This window comes from Triturus cristatus, chromosome 12, assembly GCF_964204655.1.
Source record: "Triturus cristatus chromosome 12, aTriCri1.1, whole genome shotgun sequence".
NCBI lineage: Eukaryota > Metazoa > Chordata > Amphibia > Caudata > Salamandridae > Triturus > Triturus cristatus.
In genome coordinates this window covers 547522960-547542545 of record NC_140595.1, presented here as the reverse complement: position 1 = coordinate 547542545, position 19586 = coordinate 547522960, and the positions used below count along the sequence as shown (strand labels likewise).

Below are 19586 nucleotides of genomic sequence, written 5' to 3'. Positions count from 1 at the left end.
AGCCTGTGAGCAGATGCGGGACCACGTGATGGTGTCTGGAGGTGGTAGCAAACAGTAACACAACTGCCTTCTGATTGCCAGCCCTCCTCCGGGCACAAGGGGAATCGGCTCTAGGTTGAGACCCGTGGGTCTGGACCGGTTCCTCCTCAAATCGGGCTGGTTGGTGAGCTCAATTGGGTAGACTTTCCTGGGGTTGAGATGGCGCTGCAGTCTGCTTTTGGTCTTTGTGGCAACAATTGGGCCACATTTAGGTTCTCTACAGTTCGTCTGTGGCTGCAAAGTCTATTCAGGTGAGCTCACTGTGATTGCCTCAAGCAGCCGCAGATTGATTTAGGTATTCAATGGACAAGCGTCTTCAGGCAGCAGCTTTAATTACAGCAGCATAGACTGCTCGGGCTGATTTGGGCAAATGCCACGAGCTTGGAAACAGTCTGTTTAGTCTGCGGAGCAGGCTGCATGGATACACTTGGACAAGTGCAATGGGCTGCAATGGCAAGAGTCCATTCAGGCCCACTTGGGTAGGTTTTGTCTTGGGCACACTCTGTCAGTTCCACAGATTCCAGACAGGAGCATATTGATCTCGCTCTTGGAAGTCTCTGGTGGACTGTCCCCCAGCTCCGGGGTCACTGCACTTGTCCATGCTGGCCGTCCGCTCCTCCTGCACAGTTGGCCACTCCTTACCGCTTCTCTCAGATTGGTAACTTCCAGGTGTTCCAGGACCGGGAGACTGTTCATCCTTCAGATCCAGGTGATGTCCCCTCACCTCTGGGAAGCTGGCTATTAGGCAGGTGGACATAAGCTCTGGCTGTACAGTAGTCCTCTGGGTGCTTTGTGCAACAGCCCTTCTTGGTAGAACTTGGAACTGGAACGAGTGGGTCAACAGCTCCCACTTCTCTACAGGCACAGGAGATTAACCGACATAATGTCTACAGTCTGCTTGAGCTGTTGTACAAAGCAAGGCTTGATTCTATTCCCTCTGGTTTTAGTCTCAAACACATTTCCACCTGATTGTGCTTTATGTTCTTTTCTAAAGCGAGGCCTGAGGTATTACAGCATGCTAAAGTCTGTCTTCTGTTTTTGAACCACGTCACACGCGCAAGCATCTCTTCTGTTTCTTTTCCTCCTAACGAATGTAAACCGGGTATTTTTTAATGCCGGGAGGCACATTTCACCAGAAGTTTTCGACTGATCTCTGCGCTTCTAGGCACAGCGGCTGCATCTGCATTTATCAAAGCAGTTTAATCATCTGCATGTATGCCTCATGTGATGCATTCAGTCAAATATCTTTGATCACCTACATTCACATCAACATTTTTACACCGCACTAATAGTTAAACGTAATGTGAGGAATGTGCCATGATCGTATATTATAGTATTGGTTAATAGCAGAGTGTTATATCAACCTAGAGCTTCTGTTTACTTTCATTTCTGCAGCATTAAGGAGACATTACTGGCAGATGTACTATTAATATCACTGATCTTTAGTAATATGTTTCTCTTAAATACATGACCATGTATGCCAGTGTATGTTGTAATAATTGTAATATTTTGTTGCAGGTGCTTTCCTCCCGGGCGTTCCAGTGCAGCCAATTTTGATTAAATATCCAAACAGACTGGTAGGCATTGGAATTCCCATGCACAAGCGTTTTATTTGTCAAAGCATAAAACACTTTATATGATCTGTCGTTGAGAACTAGTGAGTTGTCTGCTTGTATCCTTTAACTTTAATTGGTTGTTTGCTCAATACAGATAGACAAGTTTTCACATTGACTGATAGTGAGTCATAGCAATATTACCATCTGTATCCCTCAGGTTCAATATTGAATGACACTTAAAAATCAATTAAATCATGTGCGTGTCAGCCTCACAAAGAACAGAGGGTTCTCAAGTAAGTGCAAGATCTAAGTGGATCAACACAGCACTAGCCTGTAATCGGTCATAGGAATTAAAGTCCATCTAACGTAGTGTCAAAAAAACGTTTAACAAATTGTCAGCAGCAGGCTTCTTTGTTCTCAGGGCTATCTCCTGGTGAGGGTTTTTAAACTCTCTCCATGTTTCTGAGTCCCCTGGGCATGGTTCAGATTTGAAGAGATCCCCTCTCACCCTGAAGCCTCTTTTTAATGACCGCTACAATATGTTGCTTTTACTAAACAAAGAAATACAATAAAATTATGGCTCTCGTTAGGGAGCTAGACTTTCTCTTGGAAAAGTTAGCAATGTACTTCAAATAGAGAAATAGTCAAGAGGACCAAATTTCAGTCAAACAGATTGTTATGGGCACTTTGTCTCAGGAGTTAGGCATCAGCTGTGGCACAAGTCCTAATATAGACCTTCTAGCATATTGTGAGGAATCTGGATCAGATGGTCCAGTGGACTAAAAAGCTAATAGGCTCCAGTTCTTAAAACTGTGGTCTTTCGCTTCTGGTGTCCTCAGGCCATCGTTTTGCAGACTCACAAACTGGGAACCATATATGCTTTCTAGAACTTGACTCCGAGGGTAGCAAGGCAGAGCAGTCAAAGGCTTACTCGTGGGCGGATCTGGGAACTAGAGACTGAGAACACTGCAATGCAACAACCATACTTAAAAAATTAATATCCAATAAGTGTTTTTTTTCTTAGACAAAGAAAAAAAAAATTAAATATGTGCCAAACTGATTACAAATATGTACAAGGTGGCAAGTGGGAATACCATTGTGGTCACCCTCTAAATGCAAACTTCACAGAATGCACTGAAATGAAACGTCACAGAAACCGAATATGCCTAAATGCAGATTGGATTATCATCCGTGCTGGAGGCATCTTTAACAGTTTTAACATGAGTAGGTCATAACCCTTTAAATTATTATACGCCTGTCTGAGCTTAGAGCAGAGGTCTTCAAACTTTTGGATGCCGAGACCCCCCTGTCAACATTTTGAGGCGTAAGGACCCCCTCCTGACCAAAATTTCTAAACCTGCACTCACCAACAATGCACCTCATCTCTCTATAGCACCTTTCTGACAAACATTTCATGTTTTTATAGCGCTACTCATAGTTTACTCGCACTCATTTCTGTGATCTGCATGGTACAAATTTTTTGTAGCAGGCACCTTAACCCTCTGCACTGTGTGGGTGACAAGAGAGCCCATGTGAGTGCACGGTGAGTGATGCAACAGTGTGAGAGTAGGGCAAGAGGAGTGACTGCGGGTGAGTCAAGTGGCGTATGAATTTACGTGCGGATGCAAGTTCAGAATGGGACGAATGAATGTATGATTACTGATGGGCTTGTTTGAGTGAGTTGCATATTGAGCAGTGAGGGGGACAGGTGAGAAGTGTCACATGAGTGCAGGGTGAGTAGTGTACTTGTGTGACTGCAGGGTGAGGTATAGGGTGAACAGCCCAAGTGCATTGTGAGTGCAGATTGATCATTGTGAGTGCAGGTTGAGCGGGTGAATGGTGCGAGTGCATGGTGATCAGTGTGAGTGCATTGTGATCGCTGTGCATGCAGGGTGCTCGTGAAAGTGGAGGGCGAGAATGAGGAATGAGTGGTCTAAATGCAGGGTGCATTCCCAGACCTATGAAGTAACTCAGCATGTTATTGACTGCGGCGTAGAGTTTAAGATCTAAGTTAAACTATTGCGGCATTAATCGGGGATCGACGGTGAAGGAAATAAATAATGTGCTGATCCTGCAACAACTTGCAGTCCTATGGTTAGGGTTGCCAGCAGATTATTTTGATGGCCCAGTCGGTACAAAAATAAGCAGTCACCTAAAGCTGTATTTTCAGCACTTATCTGTGCATACTTCGAACAGCAAATATAAAAAGAAAGCACTTTTAATTGTGTTCTAGGGCTGCCTCAATGATACTGATAAAGAAAACAAAGACAGAAAAGTCACATAACGAATGCATACATACTTTTTTATTTATAAGTTTTTTTTAGTGTCGAGAGGAGATCTTTACAGGCTCTTTAAACTAAACATGGCATGGCATTTTTCTTTTAGCAACCCTTGCTTTATATTCCTTTTCATTAAATGCATTCTTACACTACAGCAGTAAATGTAAAATACAAATGCAAGGAATAGGCCGAGTGTGGACCCAGGGGGTACTGGAACCAGGAAAAAAACTAAGCCTCTGTAACTAGTTTACAAAGGCATGTAAACATGCAAATGGTCTTTAAAGACCTGTGAAAAACTTGCCGGAGATAAGACTCCAGACACTGCCCCCAGCCTACAGCAGCTCGAGTTGCACTGCAGCAGCCCGGGCTGAGACACAGGAGGGAGGAAGAAGGGGGGCTGTAGCCCTTGGGCCTGGAAAGAAGTGTGACTGGGAAGGCGCGACCCCTTTTGCATCGCTCCACGGCTCCCCTGGGTGTCGCGCCCCACAGTTTGAAGACCCCTGGCTTAGAGAAACATTTAATGTACAATAATAAAGTCAGGACTACTAGCTATGTCAAGGATGCCGCCATATAGTCATCACCAGAATATATGGCATCTATAATAAAACATTTCTGCAATAAGAAAGATACTAGGGCGCTACCAAAATATGCCTTGTTTTAATGTTCACCAATTATACAAAAAATGGCAGTATGGAGGAAATTATATATACTAACTAACAGTAGCGACCCGTGGAGGGAGTTCCGTGGGGCAGGGGAGGGGGGTAGTAAACACCAGAATATGGATGATCGGAGGTAAGTAAAGTCATAACTCTTCCATGTTTGGCATCTTGTTAGTCTACCAGTGTTCTTTGCAACCCCTCATCCCTCGAAACTGAGAAGCTCAATTGGTTATACCACAAAAGAGCTTTAAGTTTTAACATGGATTGTACTAAGGATTATGGAGTGGACGATCAGGCTGCGACATATGTATATGTTGACGATGCACTACTGCCTTGACAGCATGCCCCCCTTGGTTCTGCAAAATATTTTGGCTTGAGTTTATCCTACACACTTGAGCTTGGGCTGTTAATACTTTTGGTGTCTATTCTATGATGGAGGGTCTGTGGTTAGAAGTATCCATCAATAGAACAATAGATTCCACAAAGCGCTCCCACCTACCAGTTCTGTGGAACGACCTCTTTTTAACATCTCAAAAAACCCAAGTTAGTACTCAGCACACTCTAACCAAAACTTGTTCATGCTCCACGCCTGAAGGCAAGGCAATGGAAAAGATAAGAAAATGATAGCAGCGTGCAAGGAAGGTGCGTACATGCAGCCCTATTCCTTCACTTTCGGGATGGTATTGAATGAAGGCGGACTCACATGGTGACCCCTCACGGCATGCGGTCGCACTACTAAGCAAAATTTCCGGATCCAGTCTGGCATCTAGTAAATATTCTAAGGTGTGGCATCTACAGTTAGCGAAGCTGTCAGAGTATTACCAAAGGTAAGTAACTTGGTCTTTGGTATAAGATGTTACAAACACTGAATAAACAGGCTAATGAAGCATTGGTTGATGAACTGCCTTGGCTTATCTCCAGCATCCAAGACCTTTAGGCCATTCCTGTGCCCTGAGTGATTTTTTTTAAACAAATAAACTGAAGAGGAAATAAGCATTAAGTGGCAATCCCGCCTGTCTTACTAAAATGACAAGGAGACCAACACTACATGTACAACACAGGTCTGCTACTTTACAATACTGAAAAATTGGTACAAGGCCCATCTTGCTTCCATTTGTCTGGACAGCTCCCTAACTTGAATACTGGAGATGTGAGTAAGTTGTGAATTTATTCATGCCTTATGGTCCTTAAACAATCTTGGGTGCCTTTGGTCTGAGAGGTTGATCTTTGATCAAGTGCAGTGCATACACCTTCCAGGCAGCTGTGCTGCTCACCAGTCTACATAATGGTTTCAATATTTGAAATGTGACCCCCTCCATTGGTGATGATGGATTTCTGTTTTTATGGTTGTTGCAATGGTGTTTATCCTATGCCCTAAAATACCAGGAATTGATGACTGAACTATTGAGCATGGCCTCCCTTTCGTAATATTTGGCCCCAGTTTCTCTCAATATGCCACTTAATCTGAGCCTCTTGCAGAGCTTCTACAGATGACATGTCAAGTAACCTGTTGACTCTGTACTCTGTGGACGTATCTGCTGTCAGGGGTTAGGAAACAGTTTGGGAAACCACCTGCAAAGTTGATGCACACCATGATCTCTATTAAGTTGTCCAATTCATGGGTGCCTACAATTCTTGTATAAAAGTAGTCTTTAATTTCCTTATCACAGCCAAGTTATGTAGGCTCTAGTCACCGATGCCATTGAAATGGTGTAGCTGCCAACAAGTTATTACAGTGGAGTTGTGACATTACAGAGCCTGCTACCAAAGCCAGCAGCCTAGGTGAAAGGCAGACTGGAGAGCATAATTACAGTTGCAGTTAAAACATTTATGTTTTTATGATCTGTTATTCTAAAATGAACGTGGATGAGCAGAAAGTTGATGTTAATTGCTACATGTTTATTTTTTGCACCAATAGTTTTTTCCAGGGATGATAGAATCTTGCTGGATGATTCTGCACATTTTTTAGGTACAGCATTTTTTAATCCGACTTAAATTAAGCTGATTCTAATATCATTTTGCTGAACTTATTGTGTGTATTGTCTCACAAGAGATTCTGCTTTAATTCTTCCTGTCTGCGCTATATTTTTCTCTTTCATATTAAAGAGAGACAAAAGGATTTAGGCGGATTGTGGGAAGGATAATGGTGTGGCCATTATGTGGAATAAAATACCCTCTGCCATACTTTAAAGGGATGTTGCAAGTCACCTTGGAGTTCAGTGAACCTATAGATGAAATTTACCTCAGGTCTCTTTCCACGATATGATCATGTAACTCCTTGGTGACTTGCAGTATTCTTGCAATGTATAGAAGGGGATACTGATCCTATAGTCATTCGATTAATAGCTTTATTCTGCAATTTAAAAAACAGCCATAAAAGTACAACCATAATAGCATTTATCATAAAGATATACAAACATGATAATACACAAATAAGTTAAAACCATAGTCAAAACAGCCTCATCTCTGCCATCCTTTACCCGAGTTATATTGCCTTCTTAATAAAGTGCATACAGATATACTACACAAATATACTAAAACTTTAGTTAAAACAACTTCATCTCAAACAATCCTTTTCCTAAGTTGTATTGAAGTCATAATATAAAGAGCAACATTCAGACACAGGAATGGGTTGTCAAGTGCAAACAGGTAGCTTAGCGCAGACTTATAGTCTCTAATAATCCTCGCCAGAAAAATTGGCTTAAAATGGCATCTCCTCAAATATGTGTAAAAACCGCAGAATAACATAAAGTGCAGGGTGCCTTGCTTAGTACTCCCATCAGAGGTAGGGAGTCCTATCCGGGGATCATATCATCTTCACCGGGAAAGCAACTAAGGGACAGATGTACGACCATTTGCTTTAGCGACTCGCAAATTGCGAAAAATTGCAAGTTACCAAAGCAAATGTACAACAGTGTCGGAGACACTCTTAGCGATTCCCAATGGGGTCAGAAAATGCGAGGCTCATGAATATTAATGAGCCACTCTGTTTGCGACCCCATTGGCAATGGCTGGCCCTTCCAGGGATGGTGGCCTGCTGGGCTCAGCAGAACTCCATGTCTGGGGCTGCTTTTCAAATAAGCAGGATTTTTTTTTTTAAATGCAGCCCGTTTTCCTTAAAGGAGAACGAGATGCATTTAAAAAAAAAAAAAAATGAAGCGTTTTTGTTTAATTTTTTAAGGGCAGGTAGTGGTCCCTGGGACCTCTGCCTGCCCTTAAAAAATATTTTTGGAGCCAGTAACAAAGGGGTAGAAAGGGGTAGGGGTCCCCTGGGGACCCCTTCCCATTTGTAACTCCATTACCACCCTCTTGAAGAGGGCGGTAATATGCAAGTGTTTTGCAATTGCAAAACATTCTTACATAGGGTAGAGACTCGCTATTAGGAAGGGACGGCCTTGGCATGCCCTTTCCTAATAGCAACTCGCAATTCCTAATTAGCAAGTAGCAAATAAATTGCGAATCGCTAATGTACCATTTTGCATGCGTAAAAGGATCGCAAACGCATTGGCACACGCAATTTTAGGGTCGTACATCTGGCCCTAAATGATGCCGAAATCTAGACAATACAACACATGCTGAATATGTGTCACACAAGATAAGTAATATTGACAACCAACTGGTAGGGCAGATGACATGTAATAGGCAATGGTCGACTTCCTTAACTCAGCACACATTCTACGATCCAACCTATAATTAAGAAACCATATCTTGATAGGACTTTTATCAAGGTTCAATATTAAATAAACTACTGAAGGATGCACCATTGAAAGTGAGCCTAGGGATATTTAAAACATGGTCCAGGGCAAGACTGTCTAAGATGACTAATTTGGCAAAACCAGTTTACACTTTGGACTAGTTAGAGAACCACAGTAATGGGAGTTTTAGAAGGAGCAGATCTTCCAGAGGTTGCAGACCAACTTCCCTGTGAATAATCACTGATAAGGCTTGAGGCTGAGGCAGACGGGTATAACAGCCACTTAAAAAAGGAAATCTGAAAGAGACACATTGGTGATAGATTCCTTACCTTAGAATATCTCCAGGCGTCAGACTGGATCCGGAAAGTTTTGCTAGCAGTACCCCTGCGCGTCAGTAGGTGGTGTCCTGCCGCTCCACTTCAGTCGCTGGCGTCGTAAGCGCTGAGATGACGTCACGGAGACTACTTAGGCGCGTTCAGGGACCTTTTCAGGGCCCGCTCACAGGGTCGCAGTCGCCGCTCCTCGGGCTCCAAGTCTTCGCTTTCGAATTCTGGTGAGCGGCGAACAAAAAGAAGTCAAAGAAGCGTGTTCGCTCTCTGACGTCCCCCCGTCGATCCGCGGATGAGGGGGACAGGGATTCTGCCCCTGCGGCCTACCCGCCTTACCCGGGTCCCTCGGTGACTCCCGAACGGGTGCAAACATTTCTTGCCACCATGGACCGCCTTTTTAGGCCTCGGGCTCCCGTCGGCGTGCCTTCGGGCCCCACTGTCCCATGTCCAGATCCTGTTGGGCCGTCGGCGGCGGATCCAGCTTCAGCGCCACAGGATCCTGCGCCGTTGCCTCCGGCGCCATGAGGTCCAGCGCTGCCGGATCCGGCCCCAGCGTCGCCCTCGGCTCCGGCGCCGCAGTGGGTGCCATTTGTCCCGCCTTTGCCCCGGTTCCAGGACCATTTTGTTTCTACCTGGGATCCGCATTGGGACGCGGCGCCGGCTCAACCCCAGCCGGCAGCGTTCACGGCACAGTTTCCGACGCCGTATGTTCCTTCTCCGGCTCCAGCTCTGCCGCCACAGTCTGTTCCCCATGCAACAGAGGTGGAGGATGACTGGGAGGGGTTCGAGGACCCTCTTGCCCATCAGTGTAACTTCGAGCAGGACAGGGTGGACGACTTGGAGGACACCGCTGACCTCGATGTCTTTCTGACCCGAGGTTTGCTTCTCCCCCGCCTACCATGGAGGAGGGCGCCTCCTACACGATGGTGCTCCATCAGGCAGCTGAGGTCCTAAACCTCGATCTTCCTACGGTGGCCCTCAAGACTAATCTCCTCACTGGTGCTCCAGACGGCGTCCTCTTTGGTGGAGCCCCTGCTTCTCTTTAACGACGCCCTCACTGACGTCTTGTTGGGCACTTGGCCGGCCACAGGGGCCCCTGTGGATAAGAAAGTTGCCAGGCGTCACCGCCCGGCACCTGGGGACCTCGCGTTTCTGACCACTCATCCTACACCTAATCATCCAAGTCTCGACGTCGCAGAGTGCCTTTCCCACGGCTCTGCCGGATAAGGACCCTAAGAAGCTGGAACAGTTTGGTAAGCGGTTGTTCTCTCCGGCCAGCTTGGGGCTGCGGTCGGTGAACACCGCCTGCTTATTGGGCCGCTATTCCCATGCGGTGTGAGATACGGTTGCTCAGTTGTTGCCTCAGTGTCCGGAGGAGGTCCACGTTGTGTTGTCCCAAGCTGTTGCTGAGGGCAAGGATGCGGCTAAGTTCGCCATTCGGTGTGGTTTGGACACCGCTGACTCACTGGGCAGGGCGATTTCTATGACTGTGGTGCTTCGTCGCCACGCCTGGTTGAGATCCACCGGGTTCTTGCCTGATGTCCAGAGCTCGCTCATGGACATGCCCTTTGATGACACTCGCCTGTTTGGCGATAAGGCCGACAGTGCACTGGAGCGTTTTAAGGACCTGCGAGCTACGGCCAAATCCTTGGGCCTTTCCGCAAAGAGCCCGGCCACTCCTGGGTTTCGTTCCTTTCGTGGCCAAGTCAGAGACGCCAAGGTACGTTTCTTAAGCAAGCCTGTGCAGAACCAGCCTCAGCGCGGACGTGTCTTTCGCAGGGGTGGATCTGGGAATCAGCGTGGGGGTCAGTCCACCGTCTCCCCTGCTGCTTCTACTTCCAATCCTTCCTAATCTGAGCTTTGTGGAGCACCCCACGCCGGTGGGTGGGAGGCTGGATCCGCCACCATCTCCCCCACTGGCGCGATATCACATCAGACAAGTGGGTGTTGCAGATCATCTGCAGGGGTTACTCCCTTACCCTTCAGTCCTCCCCTCCAGCCATGCCACCTCAGTGCCACCCCATGTCAGGGGATCACTTGGTTCTTCTCTGGCAGGAGGTCACGGCCCTCTTGGCCAAGGGAGCCATCGAGTGCGTTCCTGGGCTGGAAGGCGGGAGTGGTTGCTATTCCCACTACTTTCTGGTCCCCAAGAAGGACAAAGGGGGTCTGCGTCCCATCTTGGACCTCCGGAACGTCAACCGCTTCCTCCGGAAGGAGAAGTTCAAAATGCTGACTCTGGCTCAGGTTTTGTCTGCCCTCGACCCTGGAGACTGGATGGTAGCTTTGGACTTGCAGGACGCATATTTTCACATCCCCGTCCTGCCGGCCCACCGGCGTTACCTGCAGTTCACAGTAGGCCAGGAGCATTTTCAGTTTGCTGTGCTCCCCTTTGGCCTTACCAGCGCCCCTTGGGTGTTCACAAAGGTGATGGCGGTGGTCGCAGCTTACCTGCGCAGGTCGGGGGTGTCAGTCTTCCCTTACCTCGACGACTGGTTGTTGAAGGCAGGCTCGCCCCAGGCAGTCGTCAACCACCTTCAGACTACGGACGACCTCCTGCATTGGCTGGGGTTCTCCATCAACGTGCCGAAGTTGCACCGGAGTCCCTCTCAGAAGCTTTCCTTTATCGGAGCGGTTCTGGATTCAAAGCTGTTTTGGGTTTACCCTCCCGAGCAGCGAGTCCGGGATATTCAGGCTATGATTCCGATCTTTCAGCCTCTGTCCCTGGTTTCAGTCAGGATGACCCTCCGGCTCCTGGGCCTGATGGCCTCCTGCATCCTGCTAGTGTCACATGCCAGATGGCATATGCGGGCTCTGCAGTGGCACCTGAAGTTCCAGTGGGCGCGGCATCAGGGCGACCTGTCTGATTATGTCCAGATCTCAGAAGGCACTGCACGACAATTGCAGTGGTGGCTCACTAATCGCGATTGGGTCAATGGCAGATCCCTCTCCCTTCCCCAACTGAAGCACACAGTGGCGACGGATGCGTCCCTCCTGGGATGGGGAGGCCACTTGGGAGAGGTGGAAATCAGAGGACTCTGGTCTCCGGCGGAGTACCGGCTCCATATCAATCTGTTGGAGCTTTAGGCGATCCGGCTTGCACTGAAGGCATTCTTTCCCTCTGTCCGGGGAAGTGTGGTGCAGGTGTTCACGGACAACACCAACGCCATGTGGTATTGCAACAAACAGGGCAGGGTGGGGTCGTGGACCCTATGTCAGGAGGCTCTGTGCCTCTGGACATGGCTGGAACATAAAGGCATTACCTTGGTGGTTGAACACCTGGCAGGTTCTCTGAATGATCAACTGAGCCGTCGGTGCTTGATGGATCACGAGTGGCATCTGCACTCAGACGTGGTGCAAGGTCTCTTTCAGCAGTGGGGAGAACCTTGGTTAGATCTATTCGCCACCGAAGAGAACGCGCAATGTCATCATTTCTGTGCGTTGGAATTTCCAAGGCGGCACTCTGTGGTAAATAAAATCTTCTTTACCATACTGAATTTCATACTGGATACTTTAAACAAATAGCTCAGAATAATAAGAGGCAGAATCCGTGGTATAAGAGGTTTCTGAATGGGCTTTATTCCAAAATGGCCGACTCGAGTGGCGGCCTTCAGGTTCCGTCACCGCAAAGGTTCAGGAAGTGAAGTACGATACTTTATTGACAGACATGCATTTTTATAGTAAGTATTTTACAATGAAATGAATGTAGGAGGCGTAACAATTGATATGAAAAGTGACATAGTAATTACGTAAACGAAACTAGGCGTAATAAGGAGTAAAAAGAAACATAATTGGTTAGAGTTATCACATATAGGTGGATCTATAAGATAATACTTGGCATAGGTGCGCGCGCAGCAGCATGACGTGTAATTGACGTGTAACTAGGGGGTGAAGGGGGCTTGACATTAACTCTACATGTGGAGACGAAAAGTCTAGGGGGTCAAGTCAACCTAATCCCAAATCATATCTAACATCCTATGTTTAAAGAACTATGTTATCCACAAAGAAGGACTCTCGGACAGAATCTAGTCTATACTGACTGTGTGCGTGCACAAACGTCTAAGTGTCTATGTGAGATGCGAGAGGCAGAAAACTTTCCATGGCAACTGGGCTATGAATTACTTGCAGGGGGACAGCCCTTTGCACGAGAGCTAAAGGAAATGTTTACCTAAATCACTAGACAGGAATGCATCGGCTGAAGAGCAAAGGAGATAATTCGAAGGTGAAATACAGCTTCTTGGCAGACAGGCGAAAACTGGCCGAGGCAGGCACCGTTAGCTGCACAGGAAATAGGACAAAGTTCATGGATACAGATGCAAGCTCAAGCTGACGCTTGTCAGAGACAGAGAGCAGGGAAAGGTTTTGAGGACAGAATCGGGCCTACTTCGCCTGAACTGTAAAAATGGAGTAACTGAGCCATATAAAGTCGGTGGCCTTTCATACTTAGGAAGCGAATATCCAGCCCATTGATGGCGGATCTGACAGAGAACATGTTGACGGTGGACGCACATGTGTTTGCGTCTTCGGAACTGGAACTGGAGGGAACATACATGTACTTGTAACATGCATATAGAACCGTTGGGGTCCAAGATAGGGGACATAACTGATCAGGGAAATCCACTTTTCCACATTCCCTCCTTGTCCCCTACTTGCCCGTCAAGAAACATCAATCTTCATTAATCCATCAATTTGCTCATGGAGCATCATTTCTTCTTCTTTCTTCTTCCGGGATTTTGAACGAAAACCTTGATGTGGAATACACGATGTGGCACACAGACCACAAATCGCTGGTCCACATTGCAGGCATAAGCAGCAACTGAATAGTATAAGAAGGCCAATACCTAGGAAGGATAGAACTCTCCATCCCCAGGCTGATATCAGATTCCAAAACCACCCGGACCAAGTCCAAGTGCCTGGATCCTCGTGTATCTGGCTCACAATCTTATGAAGGCGTGTTATAGCTTTATATACAGATGGCGAATTTTCTGGTATGAATACGCAGCAGCTGGATCCGATGACCCTACAAGCTCCGCCCCTATCGGCCAGGATGACGTCAAGGACAAGCCGATTTTGAAGGACAACGATCCTCATCACTGATTGTTCCTCTGTCAGATTGCCTAGGGCAGCTATAGTCTCATTCACTACGGCTTCAAGAGTCTTGGTTAGTCTACGTATCAGCTTACTATTTGAAATTGTACCTATATATGGGAAAATACCTTTATTGAAATCTACATACTTGTCCCATGCCGTCTCAGTATAGTCGACAACTGGGAGATCTCTTCGCTCTCTATTGTGTGCTAAACGAGTATTTCGATAATAATCAGGAGGAGCTAAGAAAACAGGTGGCAGAAGGAATGCAATGTAACAGGTACCATCCCAATCTAAAGGTAGACGCATGTATGCCGTCTGACCACATATAAAGTAGGAATGGCGAGAAGCTCTAAATGTAGATTTGCCCTCATCACTATATTCTACAATAGTAACGCATTTACTATGGCCCATATGTATGGAACCAACTTTTCTTACACATAATTCACCTTTAACTGGGAATACTGACATGGTGGGCAAAATTAGCTCAACTTCGGATTCAACATTCAGAATCATGAGATTAGGTGTAAAATTGCCTAAGCTATATACTTCATTTTCTAGATCAGTTCCTGTTCTACTAGGGTGACCCTCCTTGTCAGGGTGACAGACTTTGTATAACACTATATTCAGATTTCCCCATATCCAATGGTGTTGATAAACTGCTGTGTTTGAATCTATGGAATTCAATAAACTAAACCATGCTCCACAGGTGCCATTATATGTGAACGGATGTGGGAAGAAAGGCAGAACTCCTTTGTTATTCTGATAGGGAGGGAGTCGACCACACACCCAACAATTTGTGGCATTACTAGTCTGATGAGAATGATGTAACATACTAATGAAAGTGTTATTACGCAGCGCAAGTCTGTAGGACAACTCATGTGGGGGTAGGTCACTAAAAGAATGTTCATCAGTTATATTGGAAGCACGTCTAGAAACAGGATAACACATATGCAATAATATACTTGCAGTAACTATTATAAAACTCAAGAAAAACAAAATTAATAAAGTCACAATACAGTGGCTACGCAGTAATTTACAGTATGCATGTCTTTTCATTATGATTCTGGACTCTACATGATTCAGACCTAAGGGATACATGTCGGGACAGATTCAACCGCTTCACCTTGGAGAGGACTTAAACAATCAAATCGTCCGACAGTTTGGGCCTGGACCTAAGTTTTTGCTTATAGAGTTCGGTGCTACTGGCCTCAGCCAAAGGTAGCTTTGAGTCAATGGGAGAAGACACACGGGGAGGACTGTTCATGTCAGGAGGAAGTCCATGGAATTTTTTTATATGGCTGGAGTGAACCCAGCCCTTTCTCCCTTCGATCTTCACGGCTGTTCTTGTTGTCAGCAGGACCAGTTTAGGAAGTTTCCACCTGGGGTCCAATTGGGTTTTCCGATCAAAGTTCCTGACGAGCACAAAATCACCGGGAACCACGTCATGGGGTTTCACCTCAGTGTTGTCAGGGAAAGCTGCGACCACCTGTGAACGACAAGATTGTAGTGCAGACATCAAGGAAGCCAGGTAATCTGTCAGCATATTACAGTCAACATCAGTTATTTTACGTGGTATAGGCGTCCCCCACATATTCGGTGGTCTGCCAAAGACCACCTCATACGGGGATAGCCCTGTTCGAGAGTGTGCTACCATTCTCATGTAAAATAGTGCAACTGGTAAGGCTACTATCCAGTCAACACCTTTTTCCTGACATATTTTAGACAATCTGATTTTCAAAAGTTGATTATGTCGTTCCACGAGACCTGCTGCCTCGGGGTGTCGGACACAATGGAACTTCCACTGATATCCTAGCAGAAGCGAAACATGTTTCATTAATTCGGATGAGAAAGGTTGGCCGTTATCTGAATATACAACACGTGGTAAACCGTACCGTGGGAAGAATTCTCGAACTAGCTGCTTGGCAGTAGTCGAGGCAGTGTAATCTGATACGGGGTACGCCTCTGTCCAACGGGAGAGAGCGCAGACAACTACGAGAACATATTTGAATCCTCGACAACGTTCCATCTGAATATAATCCATCTGGAGGACTTCAAAAGGATGATCAGGAGGCTGAAATCCACCCTGCTCTACGGGGACACTCTTTCCTGGATTAAACTGACAACATATCATACAGGTACGGACTTTCTGTTTAGCTGCTGCTCGTAAATGTTTGTTAAACCAAATGTGCTGAATGCTGTCTAACATAGCCTTCTCTCCTAAATGTGCTGGACTGTGAACTGTAGCTATAATGGCTTGAACCATGGAATCAGGGAGAAACCACACAGATTTCTCTTTCGTCATCCATCCTTGATCTGTCTGGATCCCTCCTAGTTCAGTCCACTTCTTTATTTCTTCTGCTGTGGCATGTGTCTGTATGTCAATTACGTCAAGTGTGGGATCCTTAATCGTCATACACTGTGTTGGTGTCTGAACTATTGGCTTTGTCATGTCGGATGTACGAGTCTGAGCAGTCTGTTTAGCTGTTCTGTCAGCTAAATCATTGCCTTGTGAAATGATATCAGTGACCTTCGTGTGTGCTTTACATTTCATAATCGATATTGCAGTCGGTAAATGAATTGCATCTAACAGAGCATGAATGAGGGACCCGTGCTGAATATGGGTTCCATGAGAAGTTAAATAACCTCTCTCTCTCCAAAGCACCCCGAAGTCATGTACGACTCCGAATGCATAACGTGAATCAGTATATATATTGACTTTCTTGTCTGTGGCTTGAATACAGGCTTGTGTTAGTGCAACAAGTTCTGCTGCTTGGGCTGACAAAGTATCTATACAGTTTGTTTCAATAACTTCGGTGTCTGTAGTGACTGCGTATGCGGCAACTAAATTTCCTGTATTTGTTCTCATGCATGAACCATCTACATACAACGTCAGGTCTGGCTCTAACAGTGGAACGTCTGTTAAGTCTTGTCTGGGTTTTGTCTTTATTTCAATAACTTCAACACAATCATGAGCTAGTGGGTCTGTTCCACTTACGGGTAAAAGTGTAGCAGGATTCAATGTATTACAACGTCTGATTTCTATATGTGGCTGAAACAATGTCAGTTCGTAACCAGTAAGTCTTGCTATGGTCAAGTGTTGTGTTTGCGTTCGATTCACAAGAACCTCTACTGCATGTGGTACTTGTACTGTCAATGGGTGTCCTAACACTATGGCATCGCTTTGTCTGATTGCTAAAGCTGTCGCTGCCACTGATTTCAGGCACGCAGGCAAAGCCTGAGCTACGGGGTCTAATGTGCTAGAGAAATAAGCACAAGGCTTACATGATTCTGCTTGTTCTTGAGTGAGTACTGACAAGGCAGTACCTGCACGCTCTGTAACAAAGAGTGTAAAATGTTTGCTGTAACATGGTGTCGCCAGAACAGGTGCTTGACATAGGGCTTTCTTCAAGCTTTCAAAAGCTAGTGTGTGTTCCTGAGTCCAAGGGAGGACAGTCGACGTGGCTGCCTCCTGTGTTGTCAACTGAATGAGTGGCTTCGCTAGAAATGCATATTGGGGAATCCACTGTCTACAGTATGAAGTGAGGCCTATGAAAGCCCGCACTTCCTTTTGTGTCTCGGGTATTGGCATGTTTGCAATTAATTGGATGCGATCGGGTGTAAGCTGCCTTCCCTCCTTGGACAGCGAGTGACCGAGATAGATAACTCGCTGGACACAGAATTGCAGCTTAGAAGGAGATACCTTGTGCCCCTTGTCGGCTAGAAAATGTAAAACTGTCAGTGAAGCTTTTTCACATTCGGGTTCGCTTCGTGCGGTGATCAGCAGATCATCGACGTATTGAAGCAATGCGGTGTTAACGGGCATGTGTATACTGTCAAGTTCTCGTTTCAGTGCTTGGCTATAGATGCTGGGACTTTCTGTAAATCCTTGAGGAGCGCGTGTGAATTTAAAGCTTCGTCCATTCAAACTAAATCCGAATAAATATTGGCTTTCCGGATCTATTGGGACGCTGAAAAAGGCATTCTTGAGATCAATTACAGTAAAGAATGTAGCTTGAGAATCAATAGCTGTCAGTAATGATGAGATATCGGGGACCACAGGGAATTGTGGCACAATGCATTTGTTTAATTCACGCAAATCAATAACTAATCGATATACTGGCGGGGCCATAGGATCAGTTCGTTTAAGAATCGGAATTATCGGTGAATTACACACATTGGAGTTGGTTTCTACAACCACTCCTTGCGCAACTAGCTCGTCAATGATTTTCAGTAAAGCCGCTACCGCATCCGGTGGTAACTTGTATTGTCGCATTCGTGGCAATACCACTCCTGCCTTCAGTGTGACTCGATATGGTGTAATGTTCATGCAACCAACATCAGTAGGGCCTTGTGCCCATAGATGTGCTGGTAAGTTCTGTAAACGGGAATCCATGTCTCTGGATACATAGTGACCTTTAAAATCACGTAAAAACAATCTTACTCCTTCTGGAGAACAACAGATAATAGCTCCTAGGGCTTTCAATGTCTTTATACCTAACAAGTTTTCTGGGCATGATTTGGTAAGCAATAAATCAGTAGTTCGTGTCAAGGGACCAATCGTAAGCGGAAGTGGCTGTGTTACTTCATTAACAATAGGCTTTCCTGAAAAACCAAGGGAAATATTTTGAGAGCCTGAGAGGGGTGCCCCTGGAACTTCACTACGTTTTATGGTTGTTCGACTTGCCCCTGTATCGAGTAGGAATTTTCTATCTTGACCTAATAATTCGCTATGTACATAAGGTCCTTCTTGATCTACTGGAATCTCGATAAGGGGTAAGTCAACTTCCCTCTCTAGGCTGGTTCATGCGTAACGTTGATACTCAGGGTATTCATACTGTGCGGTCTGATACATTTGTCGTGAAGTTACTTGTGTGGCAGCAGCAGGCAACGGTGGTGCAGCTGGCACAAACTGTATGGGCTGTTGTGCGGCTGGCATAGACTGTTGCTGAACTGGCATGGACTGTCCATGCTGCATAGTTCCTTGTGCATCCTGATCCTGTCTAACTAATCGTGGTCTCTCTTTTGCAATACCTGAGGCTATATTACGTTTCAGGACTTGACAATCGTGTACATAATGGCCTGGCTGTTTACAGTAATTGCAGGTTCCTTTTACAGGAACTGCAGATTCTCCTGAATGTGTCACACCCTTTTTGTGACCATCCGCTGGTACTGTCTGAGAAACTAGCATTTTCATTTTAGTATCCTTCATGCGTCTATGCTCGTGTTCTTGTTCATCCCTAATTCTATTGTGATGATACTGTAACATTTGTAGCATTTGTGACGGAGTGTTACTTTGCCAAGTACTCTCGAATTTCAATATTCTATTCTTCACTGGAGGTAATGCATTTTCCACCAATTTAGTCACAAATAAATGTGGATATGAGTCACTGCTTGCTTTTATACCACTGTTTATACCAAAACATTTTTCAAATCGTGCATAATAATCGCTTGTGTCTTCATCTTGCTTTTGTTTGCAGGCTGTGATTGCCCCCCAATCTTCCTTTTTAGTAGTTAATAAACGTGGTAGTACCTGTACTAGTAAACCTGGTAACAGTTTAACTTTATCCCCGAGCCCTGAACCTGCAGCTCGGGCCCTTTCTTCTTCTGCTAATGCTGTCCAGTCTATCTTCTGGTCTCCCACTTCCCACTCTTTTTCTTTCAGTTTTTCATAAATGCCAGCAGGCAAAAGCACCTTTAATATCGTCATAATATCAGGAAAGGTGTACTCTCCCATCAGTAACATGTCTTTAATTTCTCGGTGAAAACCCGCTGGGTCTTTGTCATGACTGGGTACTACTTTCTTCATTTCTAATAATTCCATTTTTGATATGGGTGTATAAACAAATACGCGATGAAACTCATTGTCATCGCCCTTTATTGGGTGCACTTCTCGTAAGGGATTCTGTCTATCCATGTAGTACGGTGTTCCTTCTTTGTTGGG

At 45.7% G+C, this 19586-nt stretch overlaps 1 protein-coding gene across 2 annotated transcripts in view; it reads left to right on the top strand.

Annotated features, from left to right (window-relative positions):
* The window catches only part of LPCAT2 (lysophosphatidylcholine acyltransferase 2), a 211308-nt gene that overhangs the window by 93492 nt on the left and 98230 nt on the right, over positions 1-19586 (top strand). For both annotated transcript variants that reach the window (XR_014971930.1, XM_085636920.1), the window contains exon 6: positions 1558-1616. Coding sequence is in view for 1 of the 2 variants with exons in the window: in XM_085636920.1 (XP_085493046.1) it covers positions 1558-1616 (59 nt within the window). In the remaining variant the exon portion in view is untranslated. The remainder of the gene's footprint in view (positions 1-1557; positions 1617-19586) is intronic.